General features: G+C 44.3%; 7 protein-coding genes across 7 annotated transcripts; 4 read left to right on the forward strand and 3 right to left on the reverse strand.

The window, feature by feature from the left end:
• Positions 1 to 4: 4 nt before the first annotated feature.
• Positions 5 to 1,421, forward strand: EAF01_006766 (uncharacterized protein; the record flags this gene model as incomplete). The annotated part of the gene is made up of 3 exons (XM_038915020.1): positions 5 to 292; positions 343 to 972; positions 1,044 to 1,421. 3 exons carry the CDS (start codon positions 5 to 7, stop codon positions 1,419 to 1,421), a joined length of 1,296 nt encoding a protein of 431 aa, XP_038769975.1.
• A 960-nt stretch (positions 1,422 to 2,381) lies between these two features.
• On the reverse strand, positions 2,382 to 3,753 carry EAF01_006767 (uncharacterized protein; the record flags this gene model as incomplete). The annotated part of the gene is made up of 4 exons (XM_038915021.1): positions 2,382 to 2,389; positions 2,467 to 2,770; positions 2,864 to 3,602; positions 3,692 to 3,753. The coding sequence occupies 4 exons, from the start codon at positions 3,751 to 3,753 to the stop codon at positions 2,382 to 2,384; spliced, it is 1,113 nt and encodes a 370-aa protein (XP_038769976.1).
• A 773-nt stretch (positions 3,754 to 4,526) lies between these two features.
• On the reverse strand, positions 4,527 to 8,021 carry EAF01_006768 (uncharacterized protein; the record flags this gene model as incomplete). The annotated part of the gene is made up of 3 exons (XM_038915022.1): positions 4,527 to 7,787; positions 7,838 to 7,908; positions 7,961 to 8,021. The coding sequence occupies 3 exons, from the start codon at positions 8,019 to 8,021 to the stop codon at positions 4,527 to 4,529; spliced, it is 3,393 nt and encodes a 1,130-aa protein (XP_038769977.1).
• Positions 8,022 to 8,329: 308 nt separating this feature from the next.
• On the reverse strand, positions 8,330 to 10,322 carry EAF01_006769 (uncharacterized protein). Its single transcript, XM_038915023.1, has 4 exons — positions 9,403 to 10,322; positions 9,315 to 9,344; positions 8,934 to 9,227; positions 8,330 to 8,782 (listed from the first exon to the last, which is right to left on the reverse strand). The coding sequence occupies exons 1-4, from the start codon at positions 9,596 to 9,598 to the stop codon at positions 8,490 to 8,492; spliced, it is 813 nt and encodes a 270-aa protein (XP_038769978.1). The 5' UTR covers positions 9,599 to 10,322; the 3' UTR covers positions 8,330 to 8,489.
• A 1,210-nt stretch (positions 10,323 to 11,532) lies between these two features.
• EAF01_006770 (uncharacterized protein) lies at positions 11,533 to 12,808 on the forward strand (the record flags this gene model as incomplete). The annotated part of the gene is made up of 4 exons (XM_038915024.1): positions 11,533 to 11,589; positions 11,649 to 11,906; positions 11,975 to 12,122; positions 12,186 to 12,808. The coding sequence occupies 4 exons, from the start codon at positions 11,533 to 11,535 to the stop codon at positions 12,806 to 12,808; spliced, it is 1,086 nt and encodes a 361-aa protein (XP_038769979.1).
• Positions 12,809 to 13,699: 891 nt separating this feature from the next.
• EAF01_006771 (uncharacterized protein) lies at positions 13,700 to 14,574 on the forward strand. The gene is made up of 4 exons (XM_038915025.1): positions 13,700 to 14,067; positions 14,128 to 14,168; positions 14,226 to 14,303; positions 14,356 to 14,574. The coding sequence occupies exons 1-4, from the start codon at positions 14,053 to 14,055 to the stop codon at positions 14,444 to 14,446; spliced, it is 225 nt and encodes a 74-aa protein (XP_038769980.1). The 5' UTR covers positions 13,700 to 14,052; the 3' UTR covers positions 14,447 to 14,574.
• Positions 14,575 to 14,683: 109 nt separating this feature from the next.
• EAF01_006772 (uncharacterized protein) lies at positions 14,684 to 16,078 on the forward strand (the record flags this gene model as incomplete). The annotated part of the gene is made up of 2 exons (XM_038915026.1): positions 14,684 to 14,901; positions 14,950 to 16,078. 2 exons carry the CDS (start codon positions 14,684 to 14,686, stop codon positions 16,076 to 16,078), a joined length of 1,347 nt encoding a protein of 448 aa, XP_038769981.1.
• Between the last annotated feature and the right edge of the window lie 137 nt (positions 16,079 to 16,215).

Raw genomic sequence — 16,215 nt, forward strand, 5'->3', positions numbered from 1 at the left:
CAGAATGCTCGGTCCATTGAATATCAATCTCTCCGAATTTGGAGTTTCGACAGAGAATGGATTCCTTCCAGATATCAATCCTCTTCCACGATTGAGCGCTTATGTCGAGTGGGAAGATTTAGTAGATGAGATGCCTTTTCTACTCAAGGAAGGGTTGTTCAGACAGCATGCTGATGCTTTGCCTATACTCGATACATCGAATTTACATGAGGAAGATGAATGGCGAAGAGCTTACCATTTATTATCCTTCATGACACATTCGTATATCTGGGGAGGAAAAGTTCCATCAGAGGTAAACCAGCCAAAACCATCATTGACACATTCTTGTACTAACAACCACAGTTATTACCCCCTCAAATATCAAAACCCTTCCTAGTCGTTTCATCCCACCTCGGTCTCCCCCCAACCGCCACATACGCCGGTCTCAATCTCTGGAACTTCACCAGTAGTTCCCCAACACAAGATCTCACCGATCTAGACAAACTCTCCTGTCAACACACCTTCACCAACACCCCCGATGAATCCTGGTTCTACCTCGTCTCCGTCGCTATCGAAGCCCGCGGCGCAGAAGTCATCCCCTTGATGATAAAAGCTATGAATGCTGTTCGCTCCGACGAGCCGGAAATCTTAATATCCTGCCTCGAGAAATTCTCAGCCTGTATAAAAGATTGTGGTAAAATCCTGGAACGCATGTATGAAAAGTGTGATCCCGAGGTCTTTTATCATATCATCCGACCCTTCCTAGCAGGTAGTAAGAACATGTCAGTAGCTGGTCTGCCAAGGGGTGTATTCTACGATGAGGGTAATGGAAGTGGGGAATGGAGAACGTACAGTGGAGGAAGTAACGCACAGAGTAGTTTGATACAATTCTGGGATGCGGTGCTAGGTGTCAAACACGTACCTACTAGACCTATGGGCAAACCACAGAGTGAAACCGTGGAGCCTAAGAAAGGATGTCACGGATTCTTGGAAGTATGTTTATCTCTTTCCCCTTAATTTCATCTTCACCCCATCCCATAAACATCTCACTAACCCCCACCCAGGAAATGCGCAACTACATGCCGGGCTCTCACCGCGCCTTCCTCAACCACATCTCCTCAATCTCTCCCATCCACACCTACGTCGACTCATCCATCTGTTCCTCCTCCGCCACAAAAGCCTACAACACCGCTGTTGAAACCCTCACCGCATTCCGCAACATCCACATCCAAATCGTCACACGATACATTATTAATCCATCTCGGAAAGCGATGGCTCAGGACACGGAAAAAGAAAACGCGGGATTAAATTTAGCGGTTGCGACGACGAAGAAGGGAGGAAAGGATGTTAGGGGAACGGGAGGAACGCAACTAATTCCGTTTTTGAAACAGAGTAGAGATGAGACGAGGAATATGGTGGTGGATGTGGTGGAGAGTCCGTGAGTGAGGGGAAAAGGTTGATGATGTGATGTATATATGGGATGGGATGGGATGGGATGGATGGCGTTGAGATATGGTTCATGATATAGACAATAATACCCAATGATATTTTGAAGCAAGAAGCTTTAGATTTCTCAGATTTGCGGAGAAGTGAATCTATAAGCACGGCATCTAGCCAATACCTTCAGTCTAATAAATCGAACATAAAGCAATTGAGGCATACTATCATTGGATACCCACGTAACCCTGCCTGTGAATTCTGGAACCTACACTACTCAAGGTCTCAAACTCTCCATTCATCACCACTTAACCAACTATTCACCACAAAACCACACGCCCGCTCCCCCCAACCTTTTCTTCTATCCAACATTAACCGAGATCTCACCAGCAATCACCAAAACAAAACTCCGACAAACACATGTCCCATATCATCCCATCTTCTAACGACCTTTATTTTCAGCTGGCTCTCAATCAAGGAAAACGATCTTAGCTCTTAAAAAATATGACACGAGGGTAAATGTGGCGAATCAATGGCTACGGGGTCGATATCAACCAGTTTTCCTTGGGGTTTGAATCTGACATTCTTCACGTCATGGATATGTATGTATATTGAAATGTAATTGCAATATTGACATACTGAAACGTGGTCAAAAGGAGTCAAGTTGAAATATGAGTGATCGCCGACAGATGAGGATAATTTCTCTGCTCAACATCCCCCGTAGATCGACCTTCAACTCTCCAACGGTATATCACATCACATCCTCAAAGGTAAACCCCAAAACTGCCAAATAGTGAATCCCTTGTCATATATAATTTCCATGTACTTATATTATAATTCAACAAACATCAACACAAGCTAGAAACATCATGTACAGTAGAGCACTTCCACAATCCAATCTCAGACTTCCTAGATTCTTTCTTTGACCATTCCGAAAATAGTAGACACTCTCCTAGGATATACAACTACCTATCTACCCACATACAAATTAACCCTCTCTGTGCTGACACATATATATTCAGTAAATATGACAGTAAGATCACAACTTACTCTCTTTTCCCTTTCCCTCTCCTCCATCCGATCCCTTCACTTCAATAATTAATTTCCCAAATTGTTTCCCTCCCTTCATATCCTCAAATAACTCTTCTATCTCCGCTAAATTATCGATTCCTTTTACGACTCTTGATACTACTGGTTTGATTTTATGTTCATTCACGAATTGAACCATTTCTTTGAATTCTTTACGAGATCCCATGGTTGAGCCTTTGAGCTCGAGATTCATTAGGTTGGCGAGCATGGACCAGTCCATTTTGGGCGAGATGGTCATGCCGTATTGGACTATTGTACCGCCGAGCTGTGATGGAAAGTTAGCTTTCTAGTTTGTGAGAAGATAAAGCTTGGTGGTTTGGTTTCAAGGGGGTGAAGTAGTAGAAAGAATAAAAAATACCTTCAACAATTTCGTCGCCTTCCTAACAATATCTCCTCCCGCCCCATCAACAATCAAATCCAACGATCCCTTCCCATACCCCTTCAACAATCCCTTCAACTCCTTCTCCCACCCCTCACTCTTATAGCTCACTCCCCCTTTTGCACCCAACGCCTTCGCCTTCTCAATCTTCCCTTGATCCCCACTACTAACAAAAACATTACTCCCCAACCCCACCGCAAACTGCAACACACTCAACGCAACCCCCCCTCCAATCCCCGTAATCAAAACATTCTTCCCCGTCCCCACATTCCCCTCTCCCCCCTTCACAACCAGCGCTCTCCACCCCGTCAACCCACAAAGCGGCAGCGCCGCCGCCTCCTCATTGCTCAAATGCGCAGGCGCCTCTTCCACCTCCTCCTGCTCAATAACCACCTCTTCAATAAGCGTACCAATGGGAATTATACCCGTCCCGCCTAGGATCTTATACCCGTCTGCATCTTCGGGGCCGAAGGGATCGGAGTGCCAGCCGCGGCCAGGAGTGAGAATCACGCGTTTTCCGAGCCAGGATTTCGAGGCGGCGGAACCGATCTGGGAAACGTAGCCGCAGGCATCGGCGCAGAGAGGGGTGGTGAAAGAGGGGGAGGGGTAGAGATGTTGACGGAGGAAAAGGTCTCGATGGTTGAGAGCCACGGTGTGGATTTGGATTAGGAGAGAGGTAGGGGATAGGGAAGGGGTGGCATGTTGGGTTACTTCGAGACTGGGGCGTTGTTAGAAGTGGATTGAATGGATTTAGGCAGCAATTGTGAGATGAGGTGGTGTGAGAAAGAGAATGAAGGGAAAACATACGGATAGTAAACCTTCCCCGGTTTCCCACCCTCGATCTTCTGCATTGTTAGCGCTCTTGGCATGATGGCTTTTATTCCCTGAAGACCGTTATCTCTAGGCTTGTCGTCCCGTATTACAGTCAATATGAAACAGAATGTCCAAGATACAATCTACACTCAATTGAAGATTCAAATATGCAGAGTAAAACAACAAGGTTATCCGCACCCAAGCATGAAGAAAGATAGATTGATAAGCCACCGCTCACCATATCCCCACTCAGTAAGCTAAAAACCCAAACACCCCCACGTTTCCCGCATTTCCCGCAATTAGCCTCTGTGAGAACCCCGGCCCGCGAAAATGGAAGACAGGGGTGATTATGTCACTCGGTAAGACCTCCATTTAGCCGTGCCGTGCTCTATTCACATGAAACTTTCGGATTCTATCTTGATATTCGACCAGATGTCGTACAGTATCTAATCAGCTATCAGAGGGAGACAGGGGAAGAGTGTTCTTTAAAACCATCTCGTTTGGACATACTGAAAGAAACCACTTTTATGGGGACGACGTGCACTATCAGCGCGTACTAGAGCAGTATTGCAGCATACTCCGTAAGCATGCTCGAGACATGCTGCATGGAACAAGCTGAATTAATGCGAGATTATCGTCTCATATCTCCACAACATATGAGTTTTTCATGCACATTCGACAACTGAATAACCGTGATCAGATCCCTGAACTTTTTGAGTTTTTCGTATCGGAACAATTCTACTCGGACTTCGTACGTTTTTGTTACCAAGACCACAAGGTCCCCAACCAAGAAACTCCAAGAAATTCAATTCTAATCCTCAGCCACCCATTATTTTCTTCTCTTTCCACCACCACCACCATCTGTATCTGCTCTCCTCTTTTTTCCCTCTTTCCTCCAGTACTCCTGCTTTTCCTTCTTCTCCCTCTCCCCCCTCTTCTCCTCATTCTCCGCCACCTTCTTCCGATACACTTCTCTCCTTTTCTCATTTGCAACCTTTCTCTTTGCCACCTTATCATTTCTAAGTGTCATTAATTTTTGCATCAAATCTCTGGCTTTCTTTTCTTCTCCTCCTACTACCACTGCTCTCTTTTGCATATATGTTGGTTTACTCTGTTTCTTCATTTGAACAATTTGACTCTTATATGGAAGTTCTGCAGCCAATGCACGAGGAACTCGTAAAGGATTGAAATGCCGAGCTACTCTTTCCACAGGTTTGTAGTGACTATTCTTTTGGTCTGGTGTAGGTAGATTCTGATCTCTTCGGACTTCACCGGTCAATCGCATGCCTTCCCATCCAATGAGATTAGTGACCGGATTGTAAAATCTGTGAGGCTTGATCGGATACCAAGCCCGTAAGAAAACAATGTCACTCATGAGAATTTTATCTTCAAAGGTGGCACGGAAGTAACCTTCTGGCTTGGCCAATGCACGTTTGATTTGACCTCTGATACCAGAAACTGTCTTGATCGAGGCTCCTTCGAACTTGGCGATCTCCAATGACGTGTTGAACATATCCTTGATGAAAGCCGTATTTTTATAGATCTTGTAAGGAGTACCAGTAAGCTTGAGCTTCTTTACTGTTTCTGAAGATTCATCGACTGTCATAACAGTTCCAGTGGCAGCGATTCGGAAACCAGGGTTTTTGTTAGAAAATGATTGGTAACACGAGAATCCAGTATTGGGCGCAATGAATGGACCATAAAATGTACCAAAACAATGCATATGTTCTGGAGTATACTTAAGCATACGATTTCTTGTTCGATTATCCGAAGTACTGTAGATTGGGAGAGTTTGGAATCTCCTCCATCCTAAGGAGATAATAAGAGGGTCGTTTGTTTTGAGAATCTTCTTGTGCCATCTGTGTCTCTTGATCTTGACTTGTACAAAACCAAATCGATCTTCGGTTGGGGTCAAGCCTCCCACAATGATTGGCATTCTTGGATTAAATCGAGTAACAAATTCAGATGGTACTCCTTCGATAACAATTTTGCCGTACATTCCGGCGCGATAACCCTCAACTTGAATTCTTTGACTTTCGTCAAGATTCTCGAATTCGGATTTATTGATATCGAGTTGTTTTTGAATTTGTGCTTTCTGTGCATCATACCATTCATCCTCACCAAATTCATCATCTCCACCAGCTTCTCGTCTAGCATTAGCTTTATCGTTGTTGAATCCATCTCTGTCTTCTTCTTCGAATCGTAGTTTAAGTTCTTCTTTTCTTCTAGCGTTTTTCTCTCTCTCGGCGTCAATGTCCACTGGTTCGTCAGCTTTGTGTTCTTCACCGGTTTCCAGATCCTTGAACTCTCCATCACCCTCATCATCTTCGTCTTCCTCATCATGCTCATCATCATCACTACCACTACCATTACCCTTGCCCTTGCCCTTCAATAAATCTGCCGTCGCAAAACGTTGTCGAAGTTCTTCGATATTATCCTCTACAGACCACTTTGACTCCAATTTCTCATAATCAAGTAATGGAATTGCTCGGTCATCCATGATTGCATCTTCATCCTCTCTACCAGTCTTCTTGAAGAATTCGTCTTCATCTTCTTCCTGTTCAATATCTTCTTCTTCCTCTTCAATCTCCCCTCTCCATCTTTTGAGCACCTCTGTAGGAGTAAGCGACTCATCGTACATAAGTTTGGCCAAATCTGCAGTTCGGTAAGATTTTCGTTGTCCATGAAGTTTGCGTGCAGTCTCCAACATATTTTCTTTCCAGCGAGCTGCCCCATCTTCATCATCCAAATCTGAATCATCTTCATCCAATTCATCACCAGAAATTGAGCCAAGATCAGAATCACTGTCGGCAAATTCAATGTCGCCACCTGCCTCATCTTTATCTTTCTTGAATGCTTTTCCTAATTTGTCTTCGGTAATTTCTGCTTCATCACCAGAATCGAATTCTTCGTCGCTGGCAACTCCATCAAGGTCCTCATTATCCGAAGCTTGATCTCCTCCTTCGACAAATCTTGCGCGTCTTTGATGTTTTCGTCCAGAATCTTCTTCCTCGGGAACCGACTTGATAGTTTCACCACTGCTGAATAATCTGACACCCTCCTCAGTCTCACCAAGAAGCCTTCTTTCTCCTTGTAAACCAACAATCAATTCTTCACCCTCTCCGCGCTCGTCATCCTCGGCGTCTGCGTCGAAATTAAAACCCTTCTCACGAGTGATCCAAATAGTGTCTCCATCAATTTTCAATCCGCTCTTGTCAGACATTGGCGCATGGAGTTTCTTTTCCTTCTCATCCAAACGTCTTCTACCAGTCTTCCCAGATGCTTTTGCAATCGCTGCATCCATGAATGGTGTAGGGCAAGGATCTGGTAGTGATTCCATAGCAGACACTGAATAATCTCCCAAGCCTGGTATGTGAACCCTTTGACCTTGCGCCGCGAAATTTGTTCCTCGTAGATAACCCGACAAGACAACCGTTCGATCGCACTTCTCATCTTCCTCAATTTTGGTAGGATGGGTGATATCCCTGAAACTATCGATAATGGTATAAGGATGTGTATTGCGCCAAATCAAAGGTCTTGGGTTCTTCATAACAGAGATAAATCTCGACAAGTTATGAATTTCTCGATCCGGATAACGTCCATTGATAACTCCAGACAGATAGAATAGATGTGCACCCTGGTATAATTCGCTCCAAAATCGATTCTTGAGTCGTTTCTTCGCATCCTTCAAAGTTTGTGGTTTCTTGAAAAGATCTAGATGTGTTAGAATTCCAAAAACATTACCCGGCATACCACTCGAAGATAAAATGTTCAGGAATTCCATAGTCTCCATCTCGAAACCAAAATTTCCGTCAATCATTAGCAATACAATATCTGCCACCTTGGATATATCCACCATAGCTTCGAGTTCGTTTGGACATTCTACAAAAGTAAGTCTTTGACGCTTCGAAGTGACCACTGTAATTGGTCCTTGCGGATCTGATAATGTCTCTTTCGCATATCGTTTGACTAAAGATTTGAGAAGAGTCGTTTTTCCAACACCTGGTGGTCCAACAATTGTAACAAGTCGTGGCGGCGGTTCTTCTGGCAATCGATCAATTTGAGGAACATGAAGACGCCTTTCTTTGATCTGCAAAAATTAACAACCTGGCGCATAAAGCTGTGGATGATTGTACATACATCATGCGATCTGGCAGCACTTTTTGCCAATCTTCCTGGGTTTGCGAAACTGAACGCTTTTGGATTGCGCTCTAGTAAACATATTAGCACATAGAAATCACCAATTGGAAGGGGATTACTAACCTCCAGTCTGCTTTTTCTTCTCCTTAGGAGCCCGGTGAGGCCGGTTCTTTTGTTCTTCCATACTTAATTGATTGAAGTAGTTGGAAAAGCTACTTTAATCCGCCGACGACATTGAAATCTTCACCAGATTCGAAATATTTTTTCTACCTAGCATCGGAAAAATTAGCACCGATCATGGACGCTAGGCCCACTACAGCTAGCCTCTCCATAGAATCCATCCTTATCCCTTATCAGATCACAAGGATTATAATAATGGAAGAATCTGGATTTGTTAAAAGTTAATCTATGGACTAGCAACGGCTAGCAACTGCTAGCCGGACACATGGAAGCATCATTGAACCGTAATAGAACCTTGATAAGACGACGACTTGCTTTCGCAATTTTGTTATGGGTATGAGGTACTGCACATTTTATATTCATCTACACTTCTAAGTTATCTGTTCTTCTCTAATCACGCAATCTTCCCACCACCTTCTATATTATTGTAATTCAAGTTTCCGCCCCTGATCAAAGACCAAGCTTTCGTCTTCTATACCTTTTCCTTCCACAAACCCCAGACTAGGGTTAATGCAATTTTACACCCGCCAGCGACCCAGAGCATAGGACTAACACTCTTCGTAACCTTGCTAACCCACCCTCCAACAATCGCACCTACCATGGTCAATACAAAAGCTATCGCTCTTCGATTTCTCTTTGGGTTTTTCGTTAGGGGAGTAAAGAGAAGAGGATCGGATAGTAAATCGCAGAGAAGCGATGTAATGACAATAGTAGGAACTTCTCCCACGCCTAGGAAGCGAGAAGAGACGATTTGACCCGCCGCTTCTGTAAAATTGTTAGAATGATATTGACGTGGATGTGAGCTGGAGTAGAAGATTCTAGATGTAAATTAAAGTAATAGAAAGTGAGAGTAGTTGTGAGACCATCGTAATTGCGACGAATCAACAGAGCAGGAATCGAATAGAGACCCACGTACGAAAACTTAACAACGCAATTGGACCAACCTGGTCCCAATGAGTTCCCAAATCAGCCGGTACATTGCCTTCAATGACAAACCCCTGAACTAGACTGGCTGATAGCAAGATGCAACAACTCTGGATTAAAAACGAAGCAATAAGGGTACTCCGCTGAAGGGGGCCACAGAAGCGATGGCATCGTGAGAAGGTAAAGGAGCCAATACAAAAGAATCCGATGGAAATGAGCGATCTTGCCCAACCGAAAGGTCGATTGTTCTGATCCGAGGCACCGAGAGCTACGAAGATCGTATTACCTGTACCATATTGACAGATTAGAACGCGTCCAAAAGAGAGAGACGTATAAATGGCGTGATGTGTGGAGATCCTTGGTCATTACTTACCAGTTTGCATAGACACGAAGGTCTTGAAAGCTATGATTGATCGTCAGTCATTGTCTCTATCTTCTAATCGTTTACATGTCTACCATACCATTATACAATGTGCTGTCTAGAAATCCCGTGATGAGACAACAAATCAACATCAAAATGTCTGCATGATCCGTGCTTACTTCTTGTGCGAAGTGTTTTTTCATTTTCGCATGAAAGGATTTCTCAGTAGGATCACTGGGTCTCGTGATGTCCATGCTGTTGTGGTGTGGCAATGCCTCTTCAAGCTCTTTCGACATCTTGATCTTCTTCTAGTCTGATTCGGTGAGATTTGTTCCGAGATCTCTTTCAAGTTTGAGAAACTTGAAATTGGGCGTCCGAGGGAGGGAGCGTAATAAAGCGGGCAGGAAATTGAGCTCCTTGGATTCATGGATTCATGAGCAGATAAGCGCCAAACCCCCTCTTTATGAAATGCGCATCAGCAGCGTTTTAATTGACGAGAGCAACCAAGGAGGTCTGATGGAACAATTTTCAAGGGAAAAGCTCCCGCGCGGGCGAATTTCATTAATTTAAGTTATCGAGGTAACATCGTTTCTTGCCAAGCCGGAATATCCTCAATTCGTCTCCGCTACCCGAGAGTGAGGAGGAGGTGGGAATTATTTCTACATATCGTAGATTGCGGGGCCACAACGCTTTCGCCACTACGCCAATTATTTCCAAGATGAGTGAATTAATATGGGTGTCTTGAGAAAGACTCGATATGACATTCGCAACATTATCACCTAAACCTTATCTCCTAAATCTCCCTAATGCATAGAACTCGGGTCAGTCCGTTATCTTAATCTTGCCTTGGCACTCTGCGTGCTCCATAGTCGCTAATACCCGTTGAAAAGCTGTGGAGAACTATGCGAACCCCTTTCCGTAGATGTGCCCAAACCTAAAGACTTTACTCTCAATTTTTACCTGCTGAACCATCGTGTAACAACAACTATACACACCGCTTTGCTTGAACTCAGCACATCGTTTTTTTGTCAATAATGATAAATTTTTCCAACAGCATCACAGGCTGATTTATTGACGATTTCTTGTACAAAAGGGTGGAATACATGTTGTGGATATCTTGGCTTGGCCAGCTTGGCTCTTGGAGCGTTTCTTCAACAAAATTGAAAAGGGCCTTTTTAGCGCTGTAACCATATAAGCAAAAAGTGCAGCTGAAGGCTGAAAATTTGATACTAAAGGACAATTGTCACACCGAGCGGACCTATCAAAATCCTTGTGATCCAGGCCGAGACCTCGAAATACGAGTGGATGTTATGGATATCTTGACTTATAAGGCATAAGAAAGAACTCTATTGAGTGGAGCTGATATTGTAATCTCTTCGTAAGCTCATGCAACTGTAGAGGATGTACTGAATGACTTTGAAGTTTCAAACAATGAGAATAAGCTTGAGGGCAATTATCGCCAAGGGCTGGGTACTGAGGAATTATCCGGCTTTAAATTTTCCTGTAGCCCTTGGTATTACTTTGTAGGGAAGATGAATTTTAATTCTGACAATGCTTGCATCACTTGGTATTGATTTGAAGAATAACGGGCCTTCAAGATACTGGAGCTTGATCCTTCATGTGTGTCTTGGTATTTCTTTGTATGGCAGGGAATTTGATTCATGCTCTTGCTGCAGCTCTTAGGTTTTGGTGTAATCTAGAAATTTGCCTGCATCTGATGCCGATTCTTCATGTATCTCTCGGTATCACTTCGACGGTAGTAATGTACCCGCCGGCACTCACATCAGATTGGTGATAGCCAATCTAATCTATGATATGTGATAAGGACGTGACATTGCGGGATTTTCTGCATCTACATCCTCGTGGATGTAGAATACGACTCAAAATACAGTACCAAGACGTTACATTCTCATCTTCCTTCTGCGAGGTGATCCATTAGGTATCGATCAGTGAAGTCGAGATTCATTTCTTGGACGCATCTCGTCTTCGCTGGCGCTGAATGGACGGAAAAAATAATGTTCAGGCAAATGCGAAGAGGCAAAGAAGATAGATACAGAAGACCGAGACCGAGGAGATGTCGTCGGAGAGATCTATAAAAACCCCCTTCAGTCCCCGCTTGGAGTCACCTCGATCATCAAGCACACCAATAGCACAGTGATATCTGCCATACAATTATCAACAAGATTACTACTTACTCTATATTACACTTGAAATCATTATGGCTCCCATCATGGAATCACTCCCAATCCTCCAAGAGAAGTCTATGGCGACTGTAACTGAGTATTCGGTATGCAACCTCCATCAAAGCAGTTACTCAAAGAGTCAAAGCTAATGATGATTGTCTAGATTCCAAGTTCGCCCGATGGTGCTGTTACACCTTACGATGGTAAAACTCATGTTTTCAACATTGATATGCCCGCCTACTCAGACAAAGTCATGTTGACATTCAACAATGCGGTCAAGCAAACCACAGGGTTTGAAAGCGGTGCAACAAAGTTAAAGAATATGCTCAGGGACTCCAATGAGTTGATCGTTTGCCCTGGTGTTTATGATGGTATCTCGGCACGAGTTGCCCTGCAAGTCGGCTTCCCAGCCCTTTACATGGTACGTTTAAAGTTCCATGGCAGCACTAGCTACCCGTGGGGAAACACGTTGCTAATCTTCGGGTTCAGACAGGAGCAGGTACCACTGCCTCCCGCTTGGGCATGGCAGATCTTGGCATAGCCCAACTGGCTGATATGAAGGAACATGCCGAGATGATTGCAAACCTTGATCCTTATGGCCCACCTTTGATTGCCGACATGGACACAGGTTACGGTGGTAAGTGAAACTGTCCACAAGATCCTTTACAAACAAATAGCTGACCCTTTCGCCAATATGCAGGCCCTCTCATCATTGACAAAGCCGTTAAATCGTATATCAGAGCCGGTGTTGCTGGATTCCACATTGAGGACCAAATCCAAAACAAGCGTTGTGGACATCTCCAAGGCAAAAAGGTTGTTCCAGCAGAAGAGTTCTACATGAGAATTCGTGCAGCCAAAGCCGCCAAAGAGGCCATGAACTCAGATATTGTGTTGATCGCACGCACAGATGCACTACAACAACTTGGCTACGACGAGTGCGTCAAGAGATTGAAGGTCGCTCGGGATATGGGTGCTGATGTTGGTTTACTCGAGGGTTACACTTCGAAGGAGATGGCTGCAAAGACTGTAAAAGAGTTTGCCCCATGGCCAATACTCTTGAACATGGTTGAGAACGGCAGCACCCCAATCATCACCACCAAGGAAGCACAAGAGATGGGATTCCGTATCATGATCTTCTCTTTTGCTGCTCTCGCTCCAGCATATCTGGCAATCCAAGAGACTTTCTTGCGATTGAAGAGGGACGGTGTTGTAGGAACTCCAAAGAACCTGACGCCCAAGGCTTTGTTCGATGTTTGTGGTCTGAAAGATAGTATTGTGGTTGATACTGCGGCTGGTGGTGGGGCTTTCGCGGATGGTGTTTGAGTAGATGTAGTATCTTGTCCATATTCCCTAGTTTGTTTAGTTTCCTTATGTTCTACTCTAGTACCTGGTCGGTACTAGATATGGTGCAAGTATATTATAGGGGTTTCGTCAAATCGTCAAAGTAGATTTTGTTATACACACAATACATCTTACTATTTCTTCTTCTTCATGGATGATATTCTGGACAGCGAATGTGTTTATAATGTGCACGTATGCCATTCAATTGAACCGTTATCATCAAAGTACCCGTGGACCTTCTTGGACAGGAAGGTGTCAAAGTGTGGCGTTTGTGGCACTGATCGAGAGGTGTGTGGCACCGCGATAAGGTTAGGTACCTAGGTACTATAAATAACTCCACTCCACCATCTTGACCCAGATGGGAGGAGGGCTGCGAGTAGATAGCTTACCATCTTGCTGGTATGTATGGGGAAGGGGAAGCTGGTCTTCGGATACCATATTGACTTACCCAATCCAGAACACGCTAAACCCTTTTAAACTCCATCTTTCCTCTTATTTTCTACTCTGTACTCAGGTAAGCAGAAATGTCCAATGCTCTATCCACCTTAGAACTAACGATCCTGCCCATCCACCCCTCCTGAGATATCCTCGTCTCTATTCTCCTGCCTTGTCGAAAAAGCGACGATTAGATTGAGAAATGGATCCCACTTAGTCGTACCTACATCCAGATCTCATTCCAGGATAAGAAACGTGTGTTTTGGATTTGATGAGTTTAGACGGTAGCGGGCTATTGGCTGCTATTGGACCAGCTTTACAGCTGAAGATATGCAGTGGCACCTGATGAAGAATCTCATGCAAGTAACACAAAAAGGGTAAAATCTGGGTAAAATGTACGGAGACTTCATCTCCCCCTATGACCAATCGAGCCGGTCTACTCAATTCTCTGCAGACTGGTATGCCTCATGATAACCTTGTGGGCCGGTCTCGAAAGCTTATCCCCTCCATGATCACAGACGTGTCAACCCAAGAGATGACGTATGAGTAGGCCATTATGAATCGCGATAGAGGTCCCCTCCATCTGCTTGGTAACATGTAACCCATCCCACCTGAATCCTTTCTGCTCAAAATCTATATAAGACTTCATCTCTACCTTCGTATTTTCATCCTTTCCTACTTATAAAATATATATCGACCTACCTAGTAGCTAGCCTTCATAATCTGGATCATTCACTACACCTTCAGACATACGCCACTTCACTAAACCCCTCACAAGCCAAACCATCACCATGTCTTCCTATATTGTACGAACGCCACGTCCATTCCTGTCATATGTGGACATACAACTGACTCACTATACCTAGGTCGGAGTCAAGAAAGACCTTTCAGAGGAACAATATGCTGCGTACGAACGAAAAGTATCTCCAGCGACGGCATAGCAAATTACTTACAAATATTGTAGAGCCAGAAAGGCCATCGAAGAGCAAGGATGCGAGGTCAAGAGCGAATTCAACCGCACCGGTGTCTCGCCAGGTTTTGTGTAATACATTACAGTTTCTTACTTGTGTATTTTCTTTCTGACATCTATGTAGTGTCGTGATGCCGAAAGACACCGTCACAGCCTTAGAAGCGCACGACCATGTAGTATTTGTGGAAGCAGATAGCGAGGTAAAAACCCAATAGGGATAGACGTCAAATGAAGAAATACGACTATGGTCGAGGTGGAATGGGAGTTTATGGAAGCATCATGTATTTATCTAGTAGTAGAAAATCAACTGAAGTGGGAACATTCATACCCTTCTCCTCCAAGAATTTCCTAGGTGTTTGTCTTGTGTTTAGCGAGTCCAGTGTTGACAACAGAAGAACCGTACGCCATGTTGTTACGAAGATTCAACAAATTCCCCGAACCCCAATGTCGCCATGAATAATTGCTTTCGAAATTTGAGCTCTGCCCGGCCTGCAAAGAGATGGCTTAATCGCCCTATTTCAGCCTTAAGATATGCCAGCACCGCCCGTTACCCATCGCCATCGGCTCATAAATGGTCACATCCTCCAAGCTCAACCACCATTGCAGACAGCGAAATCGCGAATCTTGCAAGCAAACCTCTGCATACATTGAGCTTGGCAGACTTGGTCAAGTCCGTGATATCATTCTCGATTGCTCAAAATACTAACCTATTGACCAGACATGGCCGCCCATCCTTATCAACAGAAGCCTTGTTTTCATCTGCGAATTTCACGCTCGATCTCCTTCCCATTCGCCTTGCGCACAGAATACAAGCGTTGCGAAATCTGCCATTTATTGTAGTATCAAATCCGAACATCTCAAGAATCTACAATAATTATCTCCATTCATTATCCACCCTTTTACCATACAAAACTATATCTACCTTGGAGGACGAAATAAGGTTTACGGAGGTGTTGGCAGATTTGGTAGAAACACACTCGCACACAATTCCAACTCTTGCGAGAGGTTTTCTTGAATGCCGAAAGTACATAAGTCCGTCTGAGGTGACACGTTTTCTGGATGAGCATCTTCGTGCTCGGATAGGTACTCGATTAATCGCGGAGCAACACATCGCATTACATCTCTCCTCTCAACCTCACCAAATGGGGCATTCCGAGGCGGAGCCATCATCTTATATTGGGGTTATAGATACAGCTTTAAACCCGGCGTCAATAGTTAATTCATGTGGAAATTTTGTCTCAGAAATCTGCGAACTCAAATACGGCGTCCGACCGACTTGGATTATCGATGGAGAACCGGAGACAACATTTGCATTTGTGCCCGTCCATTTAGAATACATAATCACTGAATTACTCAAAAACGCGTTCCGTGCGACTGTCGAATCTGGTAGGTCTAACGAACCAGTAGTCATAACGATAGCTGCAGAGCCAGAGCTCTCTACGATAAGTGATCCACAGAGTAAGTCTAGCCCGGGTGCATTTCTAGATGGCAACCCCCCAATCAAACCGTTTGAAGATTCCGCTCCTGGTGTTACAATTCGTATTCGAGACCGAGGAGGTGGAATCAGTCCTGAAGTGTTACCAAACGTATGGTCATATTCATTTACAACATTTTCGGAAGAAGACGAATTACCCGGGCAAGGCCATAGCAATGGGAGCATGGATGCTTTGAATGTTTTGTCAGGCGCTGGGGGTGAGAGTAGCTCGATTGCTGGACTAGGATACGGGCTACCACTTGGAAGAGCATACGCTGAATATTTTGGGGGTGGCATCGAAATCCAATCGCTCTATGGATGGGGCTGTGATGTTTATTTACGACTTAAGGGTCTCGGAAGACCAAATAAGTAAATAAAGCCAATACACGGCTTCAAAAATCTGATCCTAGGTGGCAAAACAAGTCTTTTCAAGGATAGAATCCAGCCTTGGTCGACAGAAATTATTGTTGTTGAATCACACCCAAGTGTTTTTTAAGGTGTGGTAGAAGT

The sequence above is a fragment of the Botrytis porri genome (genome assembly GCF_014898465.1).
Source record: "Botrytis porri strain MUCL 3234 chromosome Unknown BPOR_008, whole genome shotgun sequence".
NCBI lineage: Eukaryota > Fungi > Ascomycota > Leotiomycetes > Helotiales > Sclerotiniaceae > Botrytis > Botrytis porri.